The sequence below is a fragment of the Scardinius erythrophthalmus genome, assembly GCF_964197995.2.
Source record: "Scardinius erythrophthalmus genome assembly, chromosome: 5".
Taxonomy (NCBI): domain Eukaryota; kingdom Metazoa; phylum Chordata; class Actinopteri; order Cypriniformes; family Leuciscidae; genus Scardinius; species Scardinius erythrophthalmus.
The window spans coordinates 44,991,517-45,016,499 of NC_138225.1; the positions used below are offsets into that span (position 1 = coordinate 44,991,517).

General features: G+C 39.3%; 2 protein-coding genes across 3 annotated transcripts in view; one reads left to right on the forward strand and one right to left on the reverse strand.

Annotated features, from left to right (window-relative positions):
• Positions 1-5,287, forward strand: part of prpf4 (pre-mRNA splicing tri-snRNP complex factor PRPF4) — an 8,585-nt gene extending 3,298 nt beyond the window's left edge. Inside the window, exons 4-14 of one of the 2 annotated variants that reach the window (XM_081366159.1) lie at positions 1,392-1,479; positions 1,573-1,652; positions 1,748-1,841; positions 1,950-2,044; positions 2,977-3,035; positions 3,147-3,270; positions 3,357-3,446; positions 3,585-3,707; positions 4,028-4,135; positions 4,234-4,352; positions 4,610-5,164. In XM_081366159.1, the coding sequence (XP_081222285.1) occupies positions 1,392-1,479; positions 1,573-1,652; positions 1,748-1,841; positions 1,950-2,044; positions 2,977-3,035; positions 3,147-3,270; positions 3,357-3,446; positions 3,585-3,707; positions 4,028-4,135; positions 4,234-4,352; positions 4,610-4,803 (1,174 nt within the window). In that variant the 3' untranslated portion in view covers positions 4,804-5,164. Of the gene's footprint in view, positions 1-1,391; positions 1,480-1,572; positions 1,653-1,747; positions 1,842-1,949; positions 2,045-2,976; positions 3,036-3,146; positions 3,271-3,356; positions 3,447-3,584; positions 3,708-4,027; positions 4,136-4,233; positions 4,353-4,609 lie in introns of both variants that reach the window. The other variant, XM_081366160.1, reaches the window with a different exon arrangement.
• Positions 5,288-5,319: 32 nt separating this feature from the next.
• Positions 5,320-9,725, reverse strand: rnf224 (ring finger protein 224; the record flags this gene model as incomplete). The annotated part of the gene is made up of 3 exons (XM_081364790.1): positions 5,320-5,601; positions 8,703-8,913; positions 9,646-9,725. The coding sequence occupies 3 exons, from the start codon at positions 9,723-9,725 to the stop codon at positions 5,320-5,322; spliced, it is 573 nt and encodes a 190-aa protein (XP_081220916.1).
• Positions 9,726-24,983: the final 15,258 nt, after the last annotated feature.

Below are 24,983 nucleotides of genomic sequence, written 5' to 3' on the forward strand. Positions count from 1 at the left end.
TATTTAATGTAATGATGAATGAATGGAATGGAATGAGGCATTTATATAGCGCTTTCATATGTACTACTGTACACCCAAAGCGCTTTACAATCATATCAGGGGATCTCTCCTCAACCACCGCCAGTGTGCAGCATCCACTTGGATGATGCGACGGCAGCCACAGAACAACGGCGCCAGTGCGCTCACCACACACCAGCTATAGGTGGAGAGAGGAGAGAGAGTGATAGAGCCAATTCAATGTAAGGGGATTATTAGGAGGCCATGATTGGTAAGGGCCAATGTGTGGAATGTGGCAAGGACACCGGGGTTACACCCCTACTCTTTACGAGAAATGCCATGGGATTTTTAATGACCACAGAGAGTCAGGACCTCGGTTTTACGTCTCATCCGAAGGACGGTGCTCTTTGACAGTATAGTGTCCCCGTCACTACACTGGGGCATTAGGACCCACACAGACCACAGGGTAAGCACCCCCTGCTGGCCTCACTAACACCTCCTCCAGCAGCAACCTGTTTTTTCTCAGGAGGTCTCCCATCCAGGGACTAACCAGGCTCAGCCCTGCTTAGCTTCAGTGGGCAACCAGTCTTGGACTACCGGGTGATATGGCTGCTGGCACTTGCACACAGTTATTAGTTTATTATGCAGGCAGATTGTAGGCCATATCATCTTTTGTAGGAATAGTTTTAAAAAACTCTCAGAATTAATAAATTATTTGGAAATGGAAAAATAATGTTTTTTGGAGCGTGTAATGTTTAAAAGATTTTAAAATTCACATTTTTGTACCAAGTATGTCTTTGTTGTAGGAGTGGCTTGTGTAAATTGTGGAAAGTCTCAGATTGTTCGCTAATTCGCAAAAAAATATATATATATATACATATATATTTGCATTAAAGTCGAGTAGATTGTATATTTTTACATTTTGATTGTATTACTATTTGATAAATGTTGAATTCATGTTTATAAAAAAAAACGCTTCTGAGCGTGACGTCATTTCAGCACTGTTTCATTGTCCGAAGAAATTTTGCATGCTCAAAGTCTAGTGTGACCGCGGCTTAATGGGGAATGTTGGCTATTTGGAGAAATGAATTGTCATTAATGTGTCACTTATGTTTACAAATACTGCTTTTATTTGATCAAAATCCGGTTAATTCATCCTTGCTGAATAAAATTATTTTATGAAAATCATACTGACCTCAAACTTTTGAACGTTAGTGTGCTACTCCTGCGCTTTGTTTTTGACATTACATATACAGTACATACACCATGTCCAAAATGACAGAAGAAACTACTTGAAATCACTTTTAACATTCACACTGACAGGCATGTCTGAAAATCCAGTTTTATTTGGAGTTCGGGTTTTTTTATGTGTTTCCACTGTTTATTTTCCTCAGATTGAGGAACGTTCTTTCAGTAGTTGGTCCTGATGCCTTGAAGAAATCAAAGAAAGAGGATGAAAAATCAAAACGCACTCAAGATGAGGTAGGAACATTCCAGTTTCACAAAGTTATCAAAGACTATAAAAGATTTGAATGTCAAATGAATGGTGATTATCTATGCTTGTGTTTTGCGCAGTATCAGCAGACATGGTACCATGAAGGACCTTCATCTCTGAAGGAGGCACGTCTTTGGTTAGCCAAGTATTCACTGCCCAGGTAAACACGGGCATCTAACAGTTTAAATAAAATGCAACCAAATGTCATTAATTGTGTATTTAAACGTTTTAAATTGATTTTGTTTGGTTCTCCAGAGCAGTGCAAAGGTTAGATGCCGCAAGGGCCCAAAAAGAGATTCCAGAGTCTACAAGAACAGTTAAACAGCAAGAGCTTCACAAGAACCTCCGGGTACGACAGCATACCAAGTGGAAAAAGACACAGGGTTTATGATGTGTTGTAATTTTCTGTCTCTTTTAATGCTGTATGTAATTATTAAAATGGTTTTGTTTTATTTAGAATGTGAATAACTTCTGCAGTCAAATTGGTGATGACCGTCCAATATCTCACTGCCAGTTTAGCCCCAACTCTAAGCTGCTTGTGACTGCGTCATGGTATGCGTTATTTTTTTTTTAAATGAATTTAATTTTTTTTTTTTTTATGCATTCTTCACAAAAACATTTTTTAAAAGGTTATTTAGATGTTTTATCAATTTTAGACAATTTTAGAACTCTAACCCTAAACCTAAAATTGAGTACAAATGAAGAGTTCAGATGCAAAAGCCTCCAAGTGCCATCTTAAATTTTCTTCTAGAATGATCATTTTTATCAAGCTCGTATATTTAAGTTCAGTAATTTCACTTAAATGACAATTCACAGGTAATTTTCATTGCCATTTAAGTGAAATTACTGAACTTAAATATACGAGCTTGATAAAAATGATCATTCTAGAAGAAAATTTAAGATGGCACTTGGAGGCTTTTGCATCTGAACTCTTCAAATATTGTATATAATTCAATGAGATTATAGTATGAACAAGGAGTCCTACAACAGGAAGGTGTAGCCCATACACAACTCCTATCATAGAGTCTTAAATTACAGGAAGAGATTGAGAAATCCATAGAAGAGCTGTGGCAACTTCTCCAAGATGCTTAGAACAACCTACCTTTACCTCATCTAATCTAAGTTCAGGCACTTCCTGAATTTTTGGTGTTTTACTAAATAAACATGAATCGTTTTTGTCATCTTTTTTCTATTGTTTATCAGCTAACTTCTGTTAACTAAATCAAATACATATTTAATGTAATGATCCGAAACAATTCCATTTGGCACACTTGCACACAGTTATTAGTTTATTATGCAGGCAGATTGTAGGCCATATCATCTTTTGTAGGAATAGTTTAAAAAAAAAAATCTCTCAGAATTAATAAATTATTTACAAATGGAAAATTTGGAAATGTTAAAGTAATGTTTTTTGGAGCGTGTAATGTTTAAAAGATTTTAAAAGACACATTTTTGTACCAAGTATGTCTTTGTCTTTGTTGTAGGAGTGGCTTGTGTAAATTGTGGAAAGTCCCAGATTGTACGCTAATTCGCACATTAAGAGGTAAATATAACAAATATGGTTTGTAGTGTTTATTCTTGAAGTCTGTTATTGTCATACTTTTTCATTTCCTTCTTACAATGCAACAATTGATGGTGAACTTTTCTTTCTCAGGTCACATTACCAACGTGGGAGCGATTAGCTTTCACCCTCAAGCCACACTCACACTTGAGGAGTCGGATGTCAATATGGCCTCCTGTGCTGCCGATGGATCTGTTAAGCTGTGGAGTTTAGACAGGTGTGTATTATTAGTATTACTTGCATTTTCTGTCTCAGTTTCTGGAGTAAATCTTTGTAACATTTCACCTGTACATGTATCTGTAGTGATGAGCCAATAGCAGACATTGAAGGGCACTCTATGAGGGTGGCTCGGGTGGCCTGGCATCCCTCTGGCCGTTTTTTGGGCACAACTTGGTATGTTGTTTTCTTTTATTCATTTTTAATATAGTTTTTTTATTAAGTAAAAGCAAACTAGAGGTGTGAATATTGCTGTTGGGCTACATCTTTTGTCATATATTTAACAGAATTGGCATATTTTTGTTTTTCTTAAAGCTATGATAACTCGTGGCGACTTTGGGATCTTGAGGTCCAAGAAGAAATTCTGCATCAGGAGGGTCACAGTAAAGGTGTCCATGACCTGCACTTCCATCCAGACGGCTCTCTGGCAGGAACTGGGTAAGGGCCTCGCACTGAACCCTGAGGCACTCCACTGTTTTGTATAGGAGCAAGCGCAACCCTCTATCTATACAGCTACTTTGATGCTCATGATTATGAGTCCAAGCATGGATGTTTTAAGGCCAAATGAAAAAAAAAAATCTTTAATCCATTGTGTATGGTTCCTCACTCTTGCAATATTTGCTTTACCAGAGCCCAAACCAATTAGGCTTCCACTTCACGTTGTGATTATCAAACCTGCGTTTTATTGATTTAATAGTATATGTTAGATTTGGCGGTGGAGCTCATTTTTGTATTAATTTCATTTGTCATTGCTACAGTGGTTTGGATTCGTTTGCCCGTGTCTGGGACCTGCGGACTGGTCGTTGCATCATGTTCCTGGAGGGCCACCTCAAAGAGATCTACAGCCTCAATTTCTCACCAAATGGGTGAGAAAAAGAAAGGGCATATTTGGAAGATTTACTAAAGCTGTTTACTGTTATTAGATCTTAATTTGATAATCAACCCTGAAACATTCCTTGTGTAGCTTTCATGTGGCAACAGGAAGTGGCGATAACACCTGTAAAGTGTGGGATCTTCGTCAGAGAAGGTGTATATACACAATCCCTGCCCATCAGAACCTCGTGTCCTCAGTCAAGTTTCAACGTGAGTATTCAAGTCAAAAGGAGATTTTCAGTCATTTAGGGATGATTCACTCACAAATAAAAATGGTCAATATTTACTCACCCCTCTAGTCGGCAACTTCAGTACACAAAATGAAGAAGCACTGAACTTTTAGCAAAATATCTTTGCGTTTCACATGGTTTACAGGTTTTGGGTGAACAAATCTTTTATCTTTCCCTATAGGTCAACCTTCTGTGTAATGAATTTGTCAATATTAACAGGGTCTCTTTCCTTTTTAGCTAACGATGGCCATTATTTGCTGACTGGCGCATATGACAACACAGCAAAAGTGTGGACCCATCCTGGCTGGTCACCTCTGAAGACTCTGGCGGGGCATGAGGGGAAGGTCATGGGACTGGACCTTTCACCTGACGGACAGCTCATTGCAACCTGCTCTTATGACCGAACCTTCAAACTCTGGATGTCAGAATGAGAATCTCTTCCTATTGATATATTTTCATTTTTAATTTTTGTTATACTGGCTTTTATTTTATTTTTAAGTTTAGTTGTTAAAGAGCTGGAAAACAACACAGGAGATATTTAAACTGGAAGCTGATTGACCGTTTGGTTCAATCAAATCATGAATACAAACAAATGTTTCCCATAGTTTGAGTTGTGTTGTAACAATCATCTGTTATTCTATTGGATTGTCTAAGATCTGAAATCCAGTCTGTACATTCTTCCATCTTTATCATATTAAAAGTATGTCCATACATCCTGTTCCATTTTGAGCACAAGTGTGTTATTACTGATCCATTTGGTACCCGAATAAATTGCATTTTATTGTCCCAGGCAATTTTGTAAAGGAATCTGTAAGTTCTGGACAGTGGTATATCCATTGTAAAAAACATAATAATAATTCTGCTCAAGACATTTTGTAATCTCACGGTCATGGAGTCTATTCTCCATCCATAAGCAGAAAGAGATTGATTGGAGTGTGAAGATGAATCTAGCACCACCAGCAGCAGAGCAGGCAGTGCCTACAGCAAGAGCGTCTGCGGAAACCATGCTCTGTCAGAGCCGTGTTGGCCCAGGCTGAAGGGGGTTGATCTATGATTGGCTGCTTTACAAAGGAGGTTTTGGTCTCCAGCGGAGCTTTCTGGCTGTAGGTTCGCTGGTTTTCCACTTCAGCTTTAACACCCAGAAACGCTGCCAGGTCTAGGTCTAGTGCAGTGGCGCCCCCGCGAGGTAGAGGAGTGCTCTGCCTGCACTGTGGACAGGGGATCCACATCTACGAGGAAGAGAGACAAAAGCACACAGGTGAGGTGTAAAACAGTACATCAACAGATTAGGAAAAGTCCAAATGACTTTGCAAATGTATGAACATCATTCACAAGTAGTTTTGTCAATATTCAACATTATACATATCGCATGTCAATTATGCAATATTAATAAAAACCTTCAGAATATAGATAGGAATAAAACTGGAAACTGCATGATGTATTTGCTAGTGAAATGGAGATTTTTGTGCATGAGGGAAAAACTCATTTTGAGAAAATTGCCTTAAAGATAAATATTGTAATTGATTCAAATAGTTAGCGTAATAAACACGTAAAAGTATATTAAAATAGACCCTCTTCCTGAAAAGAAAAAATAGTGGGTCTTGCCTTAATACACTTCACAAATCTTTAATTATAGTGTAATAGATGTTTCACCACTAATCATTTTATTTTTTTGGAGGGCACAAACTCAAGTGGAATTTCTGGATGTAATCTGAGCATAATGTTTGGAGCTAGAAGGTCCAACCACACCCTAACCCTATCCATAACCATATCCCTCCACCCATTAGATTCACAGAGGTGGACCTGGACTAGGTCAAGCTCCACCCATAGGAACAAGAGGAACTTGATGTCATTTGGGTTTGCAGTGAGCACCATGTGGCAGCACAAAAAGTTTCCAAAAGGTGTGTTTGACTTAAATTGGCGCTGCACAGACCGATCGGTGTATGGCATCAAAGTACCGCGAGATTGAATCGAAAGCATATGGAGCTCTCTAATCACTCTCGTGGTACTTTGATGACTGCTGACCTTTCCTTGCAAGGGAATAAATAATCTTTAAAGACAATTGGCACATGTTTGTCTCTAATTCAGTGATGTAAAATTGTTTGCCACTACATACACCGATCAGTTTGCACAGCGCCTCTTCAAGTCGAACACACCTAAAGTCTGTTGAGCGCAAACCCAGTCCGGCATCCGATTCTAAAGATTTCATTGGGTGTGTCAATCCCAGTGCTGATTGTTTACACGACATTAAAACAAAAGGTGCCATGTTGTAAGGTGCCATTTCAACTTGTAAAAAGCGTTCACTTCCTCATAGAGCTCGTAATATGAGAATTCATATCCGAAGATGTGAACAGCTCTGAATAGAAAGTCAGGTGTCATCTAAAAAAAAAGACATTTAGTTAATAAAGTGAGATTAAATACATAAAGTATATTTGTCATATTTACCAATTAATTATTGCAGGTTTGCATAATATTCTGAGTTTGTATTTCACTGTTTTTATTCATTTTGAGGAATACTGAATCTATTTTTGTGGGATGAGTAAATGCATTCTCACATTTAGCCTAGAACTACAATCATGTTCTCACAGCGCACACCACGCCTCTGCACATTTACTCCCGATTTCTCTGAACACAGGAACGGGAGAGCTGTCAGTCAAAAAAAAAGGTATTTCCGATATTTTGTTATAAATTTAAAAGTAAAAAGTAGTTACTTTAAAGGGGTCATATAATGGTACATGCACTTTTACAAGTTGATTGCACTGAAATGTCTGTTGGCAGTGCCTGTACACAACCATCCTATCATGATAAAAATCCATCCAGTGGTTTTGTTTTAATCTCCTTATATGTTTGACCCTCTCTGAAATCAAGCCGTTCGATATTGTGATGTTATAATATCCAACGCCCCTCCCACGGTGATGAGTGACAGCCGTGTTTCAACACAAGACCCGCCTTGAGCGAGCTGTGACAGCTGTCGTCATAGTAGTCCGCCATTGTTGATATGCTGGAGCAAATGGCGTCTAAGCGATTGTGGTGTTCAGTTCTTAGATGTAATAAGGAACACAGCAGTCATTTTACTGTTCCTAAGATGCAGTGGCTGAGTTTTGTTTTTGAAGCGATATGCCCAAAGGATTGACGCGGGGATTCCCTCATGGGGATTCCCCACAATCGTCCATGCTTTCATGTTTACGCGAATCATTTCACACCAGACAGCTTCACAAACGAGAAAAAACGGATCGGTACCAACGTGTTCCTGCTGAACCTCCAGAAGATGTGAGTGTAATGTTTTATTAACCTTTATATTAGTATTTATATTAATCTTTGCGAAATTTGCAAACCTTGCTGCAGGCTTCACGATGAATGCGTCTAAGGTTTACACTCAGGGTACATTACGGCATGTTTTCTATGTATGACATTCTCAATATAATTCATAATCCCACGTTTATAAATTATAATGAACAACACGTGGTTATTGTGTTGAAAACGGTGTACGCACAGAACAGAGGGGCGGGGTGAGCAAAGCTCATTATCATTTAAAGACACATGCACTAATGAGAATTTTTAATTAAAGTATATTACAAACTTTTAATTTAGATCCTAAAGAATCATATTAGCTTGTACAAAAATGGCATTATATGACCCCTTTAAAAAAGTCATCTGATTACATAACTCATGTTACTTGTATTGCATTACTCCCAACACTGTTTATAGGTGTCTGTACAATACATAAAAATGGGATAGGAGAAAGTATTTTAAATAAAATTGCATTTACTCTTCACCTTTAATTTAAGCATTTTCATTAATTTTCCAGGTTCTTTGTGCGCATATAGACCTTATGCGCCAGAGAAACGAGGGCGCCGCCATCTTTAGAATATTGTCTTTGAACTTCCGTTTTTGCGGTCGCTCTGTATATTTCTATGGCATTGCTGTCCAGGAGTAATTAGCTCTTGAAGTGGATTTACTGAATGTAAAGTTAACTAAAGTTATCATGAGGACTGTAATGTTTAAACCAGATGTCTTAACAAATGTCACTAGACCGTGAAGATTTTAAAACGAGCCGTTCATTCATAAATACGCAAGATCGCTGTGAAGATACAGACCGGAAGTCAAAAGACAACGAGCGCGGCGCTGAAAAGGGGCGGGGCTACATAAGGTCTATACTTGGATGAATATATTGCTGAAAATGTGTAAAACAAAAAAACACACATTTGACATTTTACCCAGATAAAATGAGTGTTACCTAACAAGAAGAATCACATTCGCACTTTGAAATAGGTCAAGCAAATATTCATGAAAATTGTAATGAAGCATATTCAGTTCGCTTGAGTCCTACCTGCTCATTGATGAGGGTGTCCAGCCGCTTCAGACAGGCCTGGCAGAACGTGTGACCGCAGTAGAGTTTCCGAGGGAGTCTCTCTCCCAGGTTATACGCACTGTAGCAGATGATGCAGTCCAGTTTACGGCTGTCTCTGGAGTTCTGTGCCCCAGTGTCCACATCACTCTCCACAGGAGCCTCGGACACGGGCCCATCCTTATCCGAGATCCTACAGAATGAGCTCAATATGATACAAACATCTCTTTGTGTTTGCCTGAGATGTTTAGTGCTGACTTTGAAATGGTTTTAAGTACATAGGCCCCAAAAACGTATATTTGGACAATTTAACTTAAATAATGTTCCCCGAAATATAAAACCAACTTCATATATACATATATAAACTAAAATTACACTAGATGATTAAAAATAATTGCAAAAATGCCACGTAAATACCTTTTGAGGCCATTAAATCACCCTCACACAATATTTTACTCTTTCAGATACACAAGGTCAGCTGGTAAAGAGTGTGTAAGCTGAGCTGCATGTATCTGTTTACTATTAGTGGCTTGCAGCAATGAAATTTGTATACACACGAGGTTATGGTAAAATATCTGTATATTGTATGGTTTTATCCTCTTACAAATGATCTTTTATTCCCAACCAACAAATACAAAACATAACCATCATCATACAACATGCTCAATTACCTTATGAGAAATATTTAATGGAAAAAAAGTTTTATTTGCATGACTTGTCAAAGTGATTTCATTGTTTAGACTATACATTTACATTTAAACCATTTGTTTATTTAACGGAAATCCTAAATTTATGTATAATATGTATAGTTAAAATGTTTAAAAGTTTAATACATTTGACAAAAATGAATGACATTTTTTTTTTAAGCATAAATTCAAGTATGTCTGATTTTAATTCATAAGCAATTTCCATGCGGAAGTTCTACCTGTCCTCTTCTTTCTCAGGTCTATTCTGTACGTCGTTGGTCTCTTGAGGTTCTTCCGTACCGTTCGCAGCTCCATCCATGTTTAATGTACGAAAAGTCCAACTTCTGTTAACATTTTACAGCCGACTCTGTCTTGGTTTCTTCATGCTTCACATCCTTTGTCAGGTAGTTTAACACTTGAGTGCACCTTCTCTTGCTTTCGCTGAAGTTCCCAGCAGCACTGGCACTGTCTTTGTTGTCGTTGCTCTCTCTCTCTCTCTCTCTCTCTCTCTCTCTCTCTCTCTCTCTCTCTCTCTCTCTCTCTCTCTCTCTCTCTCTCTCTCAACCAACCAACAACAACTGCCTCTCTGAAATGGAGGGCAAACAATGGAGTGCTTCCCTAGAGCCTTTAATATTTAAGTACCGCCTGACGCTGTGAACATATGCCTTTACACACACACACACACACACACACACAGTTGCACGTTCACCCTTCTGAAAAAAGAAAAACCACCGGTGATTGTGGGAGGAGGGTTGAATGTTGTTGAGCAGGTATTTTATTAATTAGCCCAGAGTTGCACTATGTATCTTCTGTTCTTGGTATTATATTATTATTTCCTCGTACTAATTTTCCTACTACACACTTAATGTTTCCATTCTGCCTTGAATTTGCTAAGGAACAAGTTAATCAATGATCTAAAGAGCAAAAGAATATGCTGTAAATAAAGTAGCCTATGAAAAGATTTGGGTTTAGTTTTGTGGAAAAACATGAAATTAAATACATCAGACACGTTTAGGGTGCAAGAAAGTAGAATGGAAGGAGGTAGTATTGCTTTACAGTCACAAAACAGGCCTGAAATTCAAGCCTAGTCACACACACAGACAGTCTGTCATCAATGTGTGCCTGCCAAATTAGTTCTGAGACCTTCATCGCCCCCACACCGCAGTTACGGTATTTTCCTATTGGCAGATATCTATTATTATTGACCAGGAGGAAGTGAAGTAGAAGGGGGTGCAGCTAAAATAGAGTCAAACGACACATAAGATCCCTAGTGACAACCGAGGAGGACCAGGTCTGAGACACTTATGTTGTGTTTTAATATGTTTATATGCGGTGGCCATGTGTGAGGGGCTGCCACTTTCATTTTGATTATGTTTATTTTGCAATTAAAATTACATTTAACGTTCGCCGGTTCCCGCCTCCTTCTTCCCTGAGCCCCAAACTTTGTTACATTAGTGCCGAAACCCAGGAGGATGGAGGGGAATGCTGTCAGAGAGCCCTCGCTGCTGAGGGGAATCGCGGTGTTGAGGAGATCGGACGGCACGAAGGAGCGGTGACCGCCAGTGCCTGCGCGAGATGGTGGTACTGTAGTGAAGGATGTGGGACAGATGCTCGCTGCCGTCCTCGGAGGCGCCCTGGCTGTGTCCTCTGTGGGTCTTTCTTGAGTCCCACGGAGGAGCTCCAGAAGGATAAAAGGAGTAACGACAGTGAAGGATAAGAGAGGACCAGGCCTGAGGCATTATGTTGCTGATTTATTATGCTTATGTGTGGCAGTCGTCCATGAGGGGCAGCTGCTTTACGTTTGTTTTGTTTAATTTAATAATAAAGTTATATTTAAGGCAGTTCCGCCTCCTTCTATCCTGAGCCTTTACCTTTGGTGCAGTAACATATCTATTTGGCTGATGGCACCATAAGAACACACACAGTCCCAAAGACTGGGAAAACTATGACAGTAAATTGAACAAAACAAAACTGGTTACTGGCACACACACACACACACACAAACTCACAAAAACTGAAATATTTGCAATATACACACTATCTTTGGGGTCAGTAAGATTTTTTTATTTATTTTTTAAGAAATACTTTTGTTCAGCAAGGATGCAATAAATTAATCAAATCAAATTAATCATTAACTAAAGAATTTCACATTGTTATAAAAAAATATTTTCAAATAAAAGCTGTTCTTTTAAAGGTCCCATATTGTACACCTTTCTGAAGTTTTATTTTAGGTTTTGATGTCCTTAAGAATATATATTTGCGTTATAAGTACCAAAAACCATCCCAATACATTTTTACAGCTCCTTTCTCAGGAGCTCTGCTAAGAACAGGTCGATTTTGGCCTTTCTAATTAATATTCATGAGCCTCTCTTCTGATTGGCCTGTTGTTTTCTGAGTGACGCACAGCCAGGTCAACCACAGGTAACTAGGGTCATGTGTGCTGAAGCCTGCGGTGGCTTGGTGATGCTCATAAGTAAGGTAAATAAAACAGCTGTATTGATGGACATTGCTGAGGGAAATGTTATCCGGCCTTATATGTCCGAGACGGACTCAGAACCAGAATCGGTGACGACAGGAGACAAACAACTACCTCCTTACGTTCGCCGTTATTGTAAGAGTATTATAATTACCATTTACATCAATTCTGCACGCAGATTTAACGTTAACACTAATTTAAACTGTCTGTAAATAAACTTTTTTGTCAAATTAGATTTAAATCTCCAAAATATGTACGTTAGTTACATAGCTAGTTACACACTGCTTTTGAAACACTTAACTGCTTTATAATGTAACGTTAGCAGACAGACACCGAATGCAGTAAGCTATGTGAAATATGCAGAACAGACGGTTAAGGTCGAACTAAATTGCTGTGGCGTTTCTGAATAAATAAACATTAGCCACTGTTCTCTTATATTAATGTTGTTCGGAAGCCTGTGCAATGATGTAGTTTCCTGACGGTGGGCAGTGCTCGGGGTGGGGACTGAAGGCGTTCTGATGTCACATTTATACGGAAGCGGCTCGTGAAAAGGCACAGCTACTTTATACAGGCTGTGTGCATTTGTCTGTGGATTGACTGTTTTGAAACGTATAGTTTCAAAGCCCCTAGACCTCTGTTATCATGAAAAAAGCCAGGAAATTTCAGTTTTGACAGTATGGGACCTTTAAACTTTCTATTCATAAAAGAACCCTGAAAACATGCATCACGTTTTCTACAAAAATATTAAGCAGCACAACCATTTTCAACATTGATAATGATAAGGAAGAATGGTGTTTCTTGAGCAGCAAATCAGCATATTAGAATGATTTCTGAAGACTGGCGAAATGATGCGCGAAATTCAGCTTTCCATCACAGGAATAGATGACATTTTAAAATATATTAAAATAGAAAATGGTCATTTTAAATTAAAATAATATTTCACACTATTATTGCTTTCACTGTATTTTGATAAATACCTCTTTCAAAAATATTTTACAAATCTTACCAAGCCCAAAATTTTATGTTGTTTTCAAAAATAGCCTACTACGTAGTCAGTGATACATGGCTACATTTGAATGTTCACCAGTGAAGAAAAAGATATTTTTTAGCAGCAGAATGGTATTATGGCATACCAGCAGGTGCTAAGCTAACTATCAATCATTGGATTGGCCAATACAGCATTCCAGCTGTACTAATAAAGCAAAGCAACAGGTAGGATGGGAGCATTACTTACTTAAAGGGATAGTTCACCCAAAAATGAAAATTCTGTCAACCCTTTTGTCATTCCAAACTTGTATGACTTTCTGAGTCCACTGGCTTCAAAAACAACAACAACAACAAAACACGGAGACTTTTAAAAATATATATATCTTCTTTTATGTTCCACAGATGAAAAAGGTTTCGGAACAAAATAGTTGTAAATGATATTTATTTTTGGGTGAACTATACCTTTTAAGCAAAAAGAAACAAGTTTTTGCTATATTTCAAGTGTATAATTGCGATTTATCACAACATCAAAAATTTCATTTTTCATTGTTCAATAAGAAGATCTAGGTCTGAAATGTAAATGTAAAGTTGTAAATGTAAATGCAAAGATGACCTTTATAGATCTATATAAAAATGGGTGCATCACATAAAGCTATTACTTTAAAGAGTGTAAAAGTCGGAATCCAGAAGTTAAAATTCCATTCATTTTGTCCAAAACTGGCTCGCAATCTCCGTTCTAGTTCATCAAGGTGTTTGGGGTTAAGGTCAGGGCTCTGTGCGGGTCAGTCAAGTTCTTCCGCACCAAACTCATTCAACCATGTATTTATTGGCCTTGCTTTTTATTGATCATGCTGCAACAGAAAAGGGCCTTCCTCTTCCCCCAAATGGTTCCCACAAAGTTGGAAGCATTGTCCAAAATGTCTTGGTATGCTGAAGCATTAAAATTTCCCTTCCCTAGAAGAAAGGAGCCTAACCCAACCCCTGAAAAACAGCCGAATACCATTATCCCTCCTCCAGCAAAATGTACAGTTGGCAGTTGGCACAATGCAGTCAGACAGGTACCGTTCTCCTGGCATCCGCCAAACTCAGACTCGCCCATCAGACCAAAAAAAAAAAAAAAAAAAAACTTAATTTATCAGACTAGGCAACCTTCTTCCATTGAATCATACTCCAGTTCTGACACTCACGCGTCAATTTCTGCAGTGGATAAGGGTCATCATGGGAACTTTGACCAGTCTGTGGCTACACAACCTCAGCTACAGTAGCTCTTCTGTGTGATTGAGCCAGACGGACAAGCCTTTGTTCCTCATGGACATTAATGGACCTTGCAAGCCCATGACCCTGATGCCGGTTGTCCTTCCTTGCACCACTTTTGGTAGCTACTAATCACTGCATACCAGAAACACACAAGGCCTGCCATTTTGGAGATGCTCTGACCCAGTGGTCAAGCCATCACTATTTGAAAAATCACTCGGATCTTTTCGCTTGGCCGTTTTTCCCGCTTTCAACATGTTACATTCAAGAACTGACGGTTCACTTACTGCCTAATATACTACCCCTTACTGCCTAATATACCACCCCTTACTGCCTATATACCACCCCTTACCCAGCAAACATTGGTCCGACGGCAACGTCGTGTCCCTGGCCAAAAATAGTCGCGGTAGGACGGCAAAAATCGGTAAAAATATGTAACACAGAACTTTGCAAAAAAAAATAAAAAATGCATCCAGAAACGTTTGTACATGTCTACATTTCTCTGGGGTTGCATGTACAATTGTTGCTTTGACTTTTAGCTAGGCTTACGTGTAGTTCAATATACTGTTACTGCCTAATATACCACCCCTTACTGCCTAATATAACACCCCTTACTGCCTAATATACCACCCCTTACTGTCTAATATACCACCCCTTACTGCCTAATATACCACCCCTTACTGCCTAATATACCACCCCTTACTGTCTAATATAACACCCCTTACTGTCTAATATAACACCCCTTACTGCCTAATATACCACCCCTTACTGTCTAATATACCACCCCTTACTGCCTAATATACCACCCCTTACTGCCTAATATACCACCCCTTACTGCCTAATATACCACCCCTTACTGTCTAATATACCACCCCTTACTGCCTAATATACCACCCCTTACTGTCTAATATACCACCCCTTACTGCCTAATATACCACCCCTTACTGCCTAATATACCACCCCTTACTGCCTAATATACCACCCCTTACTGTCTAATATACCACCCCTTACTGTCTAATATACCACCCCTTACTGCCTAATATACCACCCCTTACTGTCTAATATACCACCCCTTACTGCCTAATATACCACCCCTTACTGCCTAATATACCACCCCTTACTGTCTAATATAACACCCCTTACTGCCTAATATACCACCCCTTACTGCCTAATATACCACCCCTTACTGTCTAATATACCACCCCTTACTGCCTAATATACCACCCCTTACTGCCTAATATACCACCCCTTACTGCCTAATATACCACCCCTTACTGCCTAATATACCACCCCTTACTGTCTAATATACCACCCCTTACTGCCTAATATACCACCCCTTACTGTCTAATATACCACCCCTTACTGCCTAATATACCACCCCTTACTGCCTAATATACCACCCCTTACTGTCTAATATACCACCCCTTACTGCCTAATATACCACCCCTTACTGCCTAATATACCACCCCTTACTGTCTAATATACCACCCCTTACTGCCTAATATACCACCCCTTACTGCCTAATATACCACCCCTTGACAGGTGCTATTTTAATGATATAATCATTCACTTCACCTGTCAGTGGTTTTATTGTTGTGGTTGATCAGTGTATGGTCAACCATTTTAAATGAAATAATTTCATATTTCTACATCAGTTTAATTTTATAATGTCATTTGCAATTATTCATGGAATTATAGTACTTTACCTCATTAAAGCTGTTGCGTCTTGTACCTTTATCTTTTTGTCCGACTTCAATTTAATTTTGTAATGTTGTGAATCACATCGTAGCTGGTTGGTTTGGTTCATGGCTTATAAAGCTTTAAACAAAGACTTTTTAAAAATCCCTATGGGAAACATGTAAGGAAAAAATAATTTTTTTGCCAAAATGGCCAATGCCATGAAAAAAGTGGCCGGGCAATGTTGTCTTTTGTGTATTTTAGCATGATTGTTGCGCTATTGACCAATCAGAAGCCAGGAGCAGAATCATCCGTTTTGTAATGAGCAATTTATTAAAGTTACTTAAAGGTGGTATCAGTGATTTCAGGCCCAAAAATATTTTTATCACATTCATCTAATCTTTCCTAAATTGGTGATTGGTTGGAACACTATTTGTTTTGGTTTTGAGTGTTTGGCTAAACCATTTGTTTTTGTGTGCAGATCTCAGAGCCTAGGCTGCCTACAGAGACGCGTTTTTTTTGATGGCATGCTTATGGGGCGGGCAGCTAGCGGATCGTTAGGAAAGATTAGATGAATGTGATAAAAATATTTTTGGGCCTGAAATCACTGATACCACCTTTAACATTACTTGCATTTTGTTTAATTTCAAATATTTTAGATGAACACCCATTAGTCAAAGAAGTAATCGATGCATTGTACACATAGACAGTAAAAGAAATGGACACAGCGACCCCATAGGTTTCAACGGAGAAAAGTGAAGTCAATTAGAAGCACTCACTTCCTGATGACTGACCGTACTGCGCAGACTCAAACTGAGCTGGACGACGTAGATGTGACGTGAGCAACCTGTCTGTCTTCTAGTAGCTGTGCCAAGAGAAATCCAAATCATTCCCTTCCGAAACTTGCAGAGACGGAGAGTGTGAGTAGGAGGTGTCCATGAGCTAGGAGCAGGAGAAACTTTTGCTAAGTATTCTGATTAATTATTTTGTCATTTTGCCTCCACGTCCCCCCGATTGCCTGCGAGCTTCTCCTCCTGTCCATACGGTAATCGCTCTACTGCGCAACAGAAAGTCGCGTGGTTATGACGCAATCGTTAGCCTATTTTTACAAAACCTGCTTCTACGGGGCCATAACGTAAGATACAAGGTAATGGAGCCTTTTACACATTTTCATGTTTCTTTAGAAATAAATAATGGACAAATGGAATCTTTAAACGCCTCAGATGTAAAGTTATTCGCTGTCACAGTGACGCCCAAATGAATGGGAGTCAATGGAATGCTAAGAGCAGGTGAGGGTCCGCTAATCCATGGCGGTGTCCGGGGAAGCTTCAATGTTTTCCGAAACACTGGCCCCCTGATTGTACATTGGGTGGAAAAGTTCTCATGTGCTGCATCATACAATTTGCACCAATAGATGGCAGCCTAGAGCAAACCTTCTTGCAGTGATCAAACTAGCAGTTTTTATCTGTGAATTGTTACTCACAAAATATATAGAAGAATTTTCTTTTGCTTTGCCATTCATTTTTAAGCTATATTGTTATGCAATGATATAAAAGTAGGATTTGACAGAACCAGGTGGGGCACAATATTTTCTTCAGAATAGCAGTTTCGTTTGCTGCAGCATATTTGTATATCTCTGATTTCACATGCAGAAGTAATTCTAGTTCACAATGTTCTTCTGCTGGCAAAATGAGGGCGTCAGACGTCAGCGGTTCTATCGATCCTCTATTTAGTGTGTGCTTGTTTTTTATAGTTTGTCCCTGCATGGGAACTCACATTGATGGACACCACACATCTCAACTTTCCCATGTACTCCTGATTCTTATCTCAAGTGCTGGGTTGTGCTGCGTAGGAAATGATGACATGTGCAAATCCCACGACAAAGTAAACACAGAAAAGGCGAGGGCCTGATTTTTGAAATTGAAATATACTTTATTGTCCCTGATAGGGAAATTTGTAATGGACTCCATAGCCAGCATTTCGCCAATACCTGATACATTAAAAAATGAAACAAAATATTCATACACATCATACAAGTAAAAATAAATGTTCAACAGTCTAATTGATACCGGTACAAAAGAGTTTTTGAACCTGTTCCGTTCTTCCAGAAGGTAGGGTAAGAGTTGTAGAGTAGCCTACATGAGATGGGTCGCTTAAAATCCTTTTTGCCTCATTTAATGTGCATTGCTCATACAGAGTCTGAATACTAGGATAGTCTTTCAGTCCAATCATTTTCATCGAAGTTCGAACAATATATAGTTTGAACAGTATCTTTGATTTTGATTTTACAGAAAGATCACCGTACCAAGTGGACAGACCATATCTGATCACACTTCATAGTACAGACTGATAAAAAAGGAACATCATTTTCCTATCAACTCCATAAAACCACAGTCTTCATAAAAAAATACAATCTAGGCAAAGGAATTTAATCAGAAGCACTCTGAAACTGAATCCAGTATGTTGACGTCACCAGTAGGGACTCATAATGTAATAATTGCACATAATGTAAAAACTGCAAATAATGTAATATTACATTATTATTGTATTAACATTTTCATAATGTAATCATAACTCAAAATGTAATACAATCCTGAGCTCATAATGTAATCATTTTTACATTATGAGAAATTAAGGTAACTCACCAAAAATGTAATTTTCATAATTTTCATAATTGTAATAGCTTTTAAAACATAAAAAATATTAGTATTCCCTTACAGTACATTTTTAAAAATCTAAATCCAGATTTAAACTACCTGCGAAATACAACAGAATTAAATATTTTTTTTTTATTTATTAAACCAAGCATTGGTATTCCTTCACAGTACATTCAATACGATTCAATTACAATACAAATTTAAATAAATAAAACCCCACAGTATCAATATAGCAATGAGGTGTGTGTGTGTGTGTGTGTGTGCGTGCTAGATCATGTAATCTACTTTAGCCAACGACAGCACAGAGCGCAAGTTAAGCAAACATTTCTTCACTTTAATATAAGTTACAATAAAACAAAGCCTGAATGTACAATGAAAAATACAGTACTGTATTCATTTGGACCGAACGCTGTGTAGATCAATAACAACTGAACTCTATTCATCTCTGTTCTCAAAGTATAGCCTTGACTATTAGCGCCCTCCACTGGTAAGACACCAGACATATAACATCTCCCTCTTTTCACAGTTAAGAGTAATAAAACATGACAGTAAACAATCATTACTAACAGTTAAAGTAAATTAAAGTAAATGTTAATTTAATGTGCATCCTAAAGAGTCTCAGTTCAAAAGTCTAATCTCATCGGTGGTTTGCAAACTCTTTTTGGCTATCTCGCTTCTGTGATGCTGAGTAACACTGGACTGGACATTGACAATGGGCTCTGTAACCCTGGACTGGGCTTCGATTCCATCACTTCCTCTTTCTCCTGTGGGTGGCAAATGGGAAATGCACTCTTGTTCTGAATCATGGGTGATGCTTTTCTGTTGTTGTTCTCTGGTCTGTATGAGATGCCTTCCATATTGTCTGAGTTGTTGACCGTCACTTTCCACGATGTAAGAACGTGGTGCCTCACATACTTCAACCACCTCTGCTGGCTTCCACTGTGCATCCTCTTGTACCCGCACGTAATCACTCGGCTTAAGATCCGGCAGGGTTCTGGCACCCCTGTCAGAGTACTGATTTGATTTTAGCTGGTTGGTTTTGAGCTGTCTGTATACACCAGTCATGCATTGTGGAGTAAGCAATGTCTGTGCAGTGGGTTGCTGTGTCTGAGTCCTATGCCGCATGAACAATTGCGCCGGAGATGGGAGGTTTTCCAGCGGTGTGTTTCGGTAGTCTAGGAGCACAATGTGTGGGTCTTTTCTCTCTGCCTTAGCTTTTTTGAAGAGTGACTTAATCACCTGGACAGTTTTTTCTGTTTTGCCGTTACTTTGTGGGTACCTTGGTAATGATGTAATGTGCTTGAATCCATTTAAATATGACCGTCTGAAAGAAGCAAACTCAGCTGATGCATAAGCTGGGCCATTATCAGTTATCATCATTTCGGGTACACCGTATGTAGTGAAAGTGCTGCTTACAGGTGTGAATGATGGTTGTGCTTTTAATGTTTTTCACCTTGTTCACTTCTATGAAGTTGGAGTAGTAGTCCACAAGTACAATGTACTGTTCAGAATCAAATTCAAAGAGATCAAATTCAAAGAGAAGAGAGAGAAAAGACCACCTTTTGCCACAGCCTGTCTGGAATGTCCTATCATGGGCTCCTTGCAGTTTCTTCTCCGGAATGTATTGCACAGTGGGCACTTGGAAATTAGGTCACTAATTTGCATTGACATGCCTGTCCAGAACATTATGTCTCTCGCTAGTCGTTTCGTTTTTTCAATGCCTTGGTGACTGGTATGTAGTTTGTGTAACATGACTCTTTGTTTGCTTTGGAGAATGACAATGTGGTTACCTTTTAGGAGGATGTCATCTTCGACAGTCAATTCATCACGATAATCCCAGTAAGGTTTTGCCTGGTCAGGCAAATCCCGTTTTTCTACCGGCCAGCCATTTAGGACAAAACTTTTGACGATGGGGAAAAAAGAGACAGTTCGTGTTTCTGTTTTTAGGCTTATTGTCAATTTCTACTGTGAAGTGTCTGCCAAATGTGTACTGATACAATAGCTGCCAATTCTTTTTCAATTTGTGCCCAGCGCTTCTGTGTTTCAGTAAACGCTTTAGAAGCGAATGCTAGTGGGCAGTCATTTTGAAGTAACACGTCACCTACCACACAGCTGGATGCATCCACACTGAGTGTCACTGGCATTGCTGGATCATAATATTTGAGAGTGGTTGTTTCTGAGACCATCCTCTGTAATTCCTCAAAACTCTTGTCATGAGCTTCTTCCCAGCACCATTCTGCAGTCTTTTCCAAGAGGAGTCGTAGAGGGGCTAGATAGTTGTGGGAGGAATTTTCCTAAGTATGTGACCATGCCACGGTACAGTTGCAGCTCTGTTCTGTTTTGTGGTCTATGCATGTTCCTGACAGCAGCCACCTTTTCCAGGTCTGGTTTAAGTCCATCTGCAGTCATCAAGTGACCCATGTAGCTCACTTCTTCTCTGGATTTAGTTTTATGTTCCTTTCTCTGATGCGCTGCATTACTTTTTCCAGTCTCGTCATGTTCTTGCTCATTCTCTCCCCAGATCAATATGTCATCCACAATCACTTCAACGACTTCCAAGTCTTCAAATGTTTGTGACATAATTCTGTTAAACATCTCTCAGCACAGCTGATTCTGAATGGCAGTCTTTTGTAGGCAAATCTTCCAAAGTACTGTTGAAAGTGCATCATTTGGAACTCTCTTTGTCCAATTTTATTTGCCAGTTACCAGACTGTGCATCGGGTGTGGCGAATACTTTAGCGCCAGTAATTCTTGTCACCATCTCCTCAGTTGTTGTCATTGGGTAATGCTCTCTTTCAATTGCAGCATTCAAATCTTTTGGGTCAATGCATATTCTGACTTTCTTCTTTTCCGGTTTCCATATAGTGACCATACTGTTGACCCAAGCTCTGGGCTCCACCACCCTTCCAATGACATCATAATTTTCCATCCGTTCCAAGTTTGTTCCTGAGGGCCACCGGAACTCGTCCAGGCTGAGCATCTGGTTTGAGTTTGATGTGTTGTCCCCCTTCAATACAGCCTAGTCCTGTGAAAACATCTGTATATCGGACTTTAATGTCATTATGTTGTGATGTAACTGCCGCTACACGTTTAATGAGTCCCATCTGTATACATATTTTGAGTCCCAATAGGGGCTACATCATCCTCCAAAATCTGGCATTCAATGTCATAATATTTGCCTTTGTATTCACCCAACAACAGACAATTTGCCTTTGGGTTTCAAACACTGCCCAACTTATGTTACCAAAAGGGTTTGAAATTAACTTTTTCACTCATCGGCAATTTGGCTGCAAAATTTTTAAGTTACCGGCCATTCAGAACTTCTACTAGGCAAAAGGAAATAAAAAGAAATAAACAAGGTTAACTAGACCAAAGCTTTATATATATATGAAGGCACTGGCATTATTGGAGATTGAGTGAGATTGTTGTTCTGGACATTCTGGCGCCCATCAACCCAACTCTCAGATATGCTTCAGTCTATCTGTATGTGTGGAAAATTACTATGTTTATCAATTTCTTAGCCAATGAGAATCATTCAACCTGAAGCAAGGACGTAGCTTAGACCTTGGTGAAGGGTATAACTGCTGTGATCTTTGTAACTGTAAATGGGGCGGCCTACAAACTCCATTGAGTCTGAAAGCTGACTTCTGCTGATGAAACTGCAAACTATCTTCAGTAAAACTTTTCTTTAATTTATTATAATTTTGACTCCAGGTCTTCATTCATCATATCTAGTTCTGGGTCTTTGACTGTAAATTCTCTTATGGGCCTTTTATAGCGTTGCGCTATAAAACCCATTCATCTCAATGGCTTGCGCCGCGCAAGGACGTTTTGTTGCTAAATGGATGAAAGTAAATTATATTAAGACATTGTATGGTATGAAGGATCATCTCATAGACAGACAGATTTACATTAAAAATAGTTGTGTTTTAACAGTCAGTTAACTTGTAGGTAGGCAAATGTGTGTAAACAGTTTTTTCGCGTTGTATCTGAAGGGCAACGCTGAACCCAGCGGCAAGCGCCGCGCATACCGCGTCCTGTGTGAAAGGCCCATTACACCAGGGCCGGAGTGGGGTCACTTTTCAGCCCGGGAGTTTCAGGCCCAAGACCAGCCCACTTTTTCCATGGTGGAAATCCAAATTAGCACTTTTTCTAAACTGGATAAATGAAGCAATAGTTCAGCTCTTACTATTGTGTAGTTTGTATTAATACCATGGTTCAACAAATAATGAAGGTTAAATAATAATTCACTTAGACTTTATAAGAAGCAATTGTGACTTTATTTCACACAATTCTGACTTTATATCTTGCAATTCTGACTTTATATCTCGAAATTCTGACTTTATATCTCGCAATTCTGACTTTATAACACGCAATTCTGACTTTATATCATGCAATTCTGACTTTATAACACGCAATTGCGACTTTATTTCAGGCAATTCTGAGAAATAAAGTCAGAATTGCGAGATGTAAACTCGCAATTGTGAGATAAAAAGTCGCAATTATCTTTTAAAATGTTTTATTCTGTAGCGGAAACAAGCTTCCATACCTCCTGGCCTCTTCCTCCCAGTCCCATCCATCCTCCCTGAAGTGTTACGGTAGGGCCGGCCCGCGCTATTTTTTTTCCCAGGATGGTAGGGGAAGGCTCATGAATATTCATTAGGGAAGTCATCCCTGATTGGTCTTAACCCCAGTGACGGGTAGGTTTAGGGCGGGGTTAGGGGTAGGTCATCAGACCCCCAGTGGCGGGTGGGTTTAGGGGTGGGGTTAGGGGTAGGTCATCAGACCAATCAGGGATGACTTCCCTAATGAATATTCATGAGTCTTCCCCTACCATCCTGGGGAAAAAAATATCGCGGCCGGCCCAGCTATCGGTAGGCGGTACCCTACCTGAGAAAACATTTTGGAAAAGACGGGCTATGGACCCAACCAATTCTATCGGAGGGGAGGGGAGAACTCCCTCACATGGTACAACCCATACAGAGGCTGCGCGCTGCGGTGTCAGAATGCGGAACGTGTGTAGCCTATTGTAACTAACGTGACAAATGTAAAAAAAATAAAATAAAATCCTCGACCGGCCCAAAAGTGAAGCGGCCCACCGGGAATTCTCCCGATCCAGGCTGGCCGTATCCACACCAGATGGAGGATCTGCGCCTAGACATGACCACAACGCATCCCTGAATTGTCAGCAGAGATTGTGTCAACTAGACTCTCCCCTGTGAAGGCCTTATCGACACGTCAGCCATCGACACTGATCCTCAACAAACCCGTCTCCATACCGGCGTGACTCCGATCTTCAACCAGATGGAACTGGATAATATTCAGATTGTTCCATAATGGACCTATAATGCTGCCTGACTCATAATCATACACTGTTCGTTCATTGGCCAGAGGAGAACTAGCCCTCGACTGAGCCTGGGTTCTCCCAAGGTTTTTTTTCTCCATTCTGTCACCTGAGTGAGTTTTGGTTCCTTGCCACTGTCGCCTTTTTTCCACCTTTGTAGACATTGGCTTGCTTGCTTAGTTGGGGACATCAAATTTAAATGTAACATTTAATTTAATATTCAACAATAATATTGATCTGCCTGCATTGACACTATTATACAAGAACTGAACTGAGCTGGACGATGACATCAAGGTTTACTCCAGGCTACGGTAATATATATATATATATATATATATATATATATATATATATATATATAAATGAACTTTTTAAAAAACTTATCCTACTTACTTAAGCTGGACTGTGATGCTATTTTCTTCTGGAAACAAACTTTTTTGCATTATTTTCCTGTTATCTCTGTAAAGCTGATTTGAAACAATATGTATTGTAAAAAGCGCTATATAAATAAATGTGACTTGACTTGACTTTTGTAAAAATACTCACAATTTCTTCCCAATAGTTTGTTTTTTTGTTAAGAGTGCTCAGCAGCCGCAAAGGGGCACTTGTGAGTTTCTTCACTTCACGGTCACGGACAAGCACAAGTGAAGACCACAAGTCCGCAAGTCCACAACAAGCGTGCCATTTGGGAAAATTAGGTTGAGCAGAGTTCAACTTTATACAAATGAGTAGCGATGCAATGACAATGGGAGTGAAGACAATGGAGCTTGTGATCTCCTGATACAGTTGGATACTACAGTGACTCAGTGACCCCCAGCGAGTCTAACTTGAAGTGCTGGGAGTAATATTTGATTCTCTCAGGAGATACCAGCCTCTACCAGTTGGGTGTGTCATTTGATTAAAATAGATAATGTTTAATAACTACAGGCTTAAAATATTCTAAGATCTGCATTTAGGCTGATTCCAGGAGCAAGTCACTACAGATTCATATCCTGAAAAACAATAAAAATTACGCAAGATAGCATGTGTTGAGGAACTTGTTTTTGCATCTGTGAGAAAAGATTTGACTCAGTTTCGGTAACAGTTTCCTTGTTGATTTGTTTAATTGCTTGTTTCGGGAGTTCATGAATTGCATGTTGTTCTTTGTACTGTGTGTTTACTAGTGCTGTCACATTCTTATAG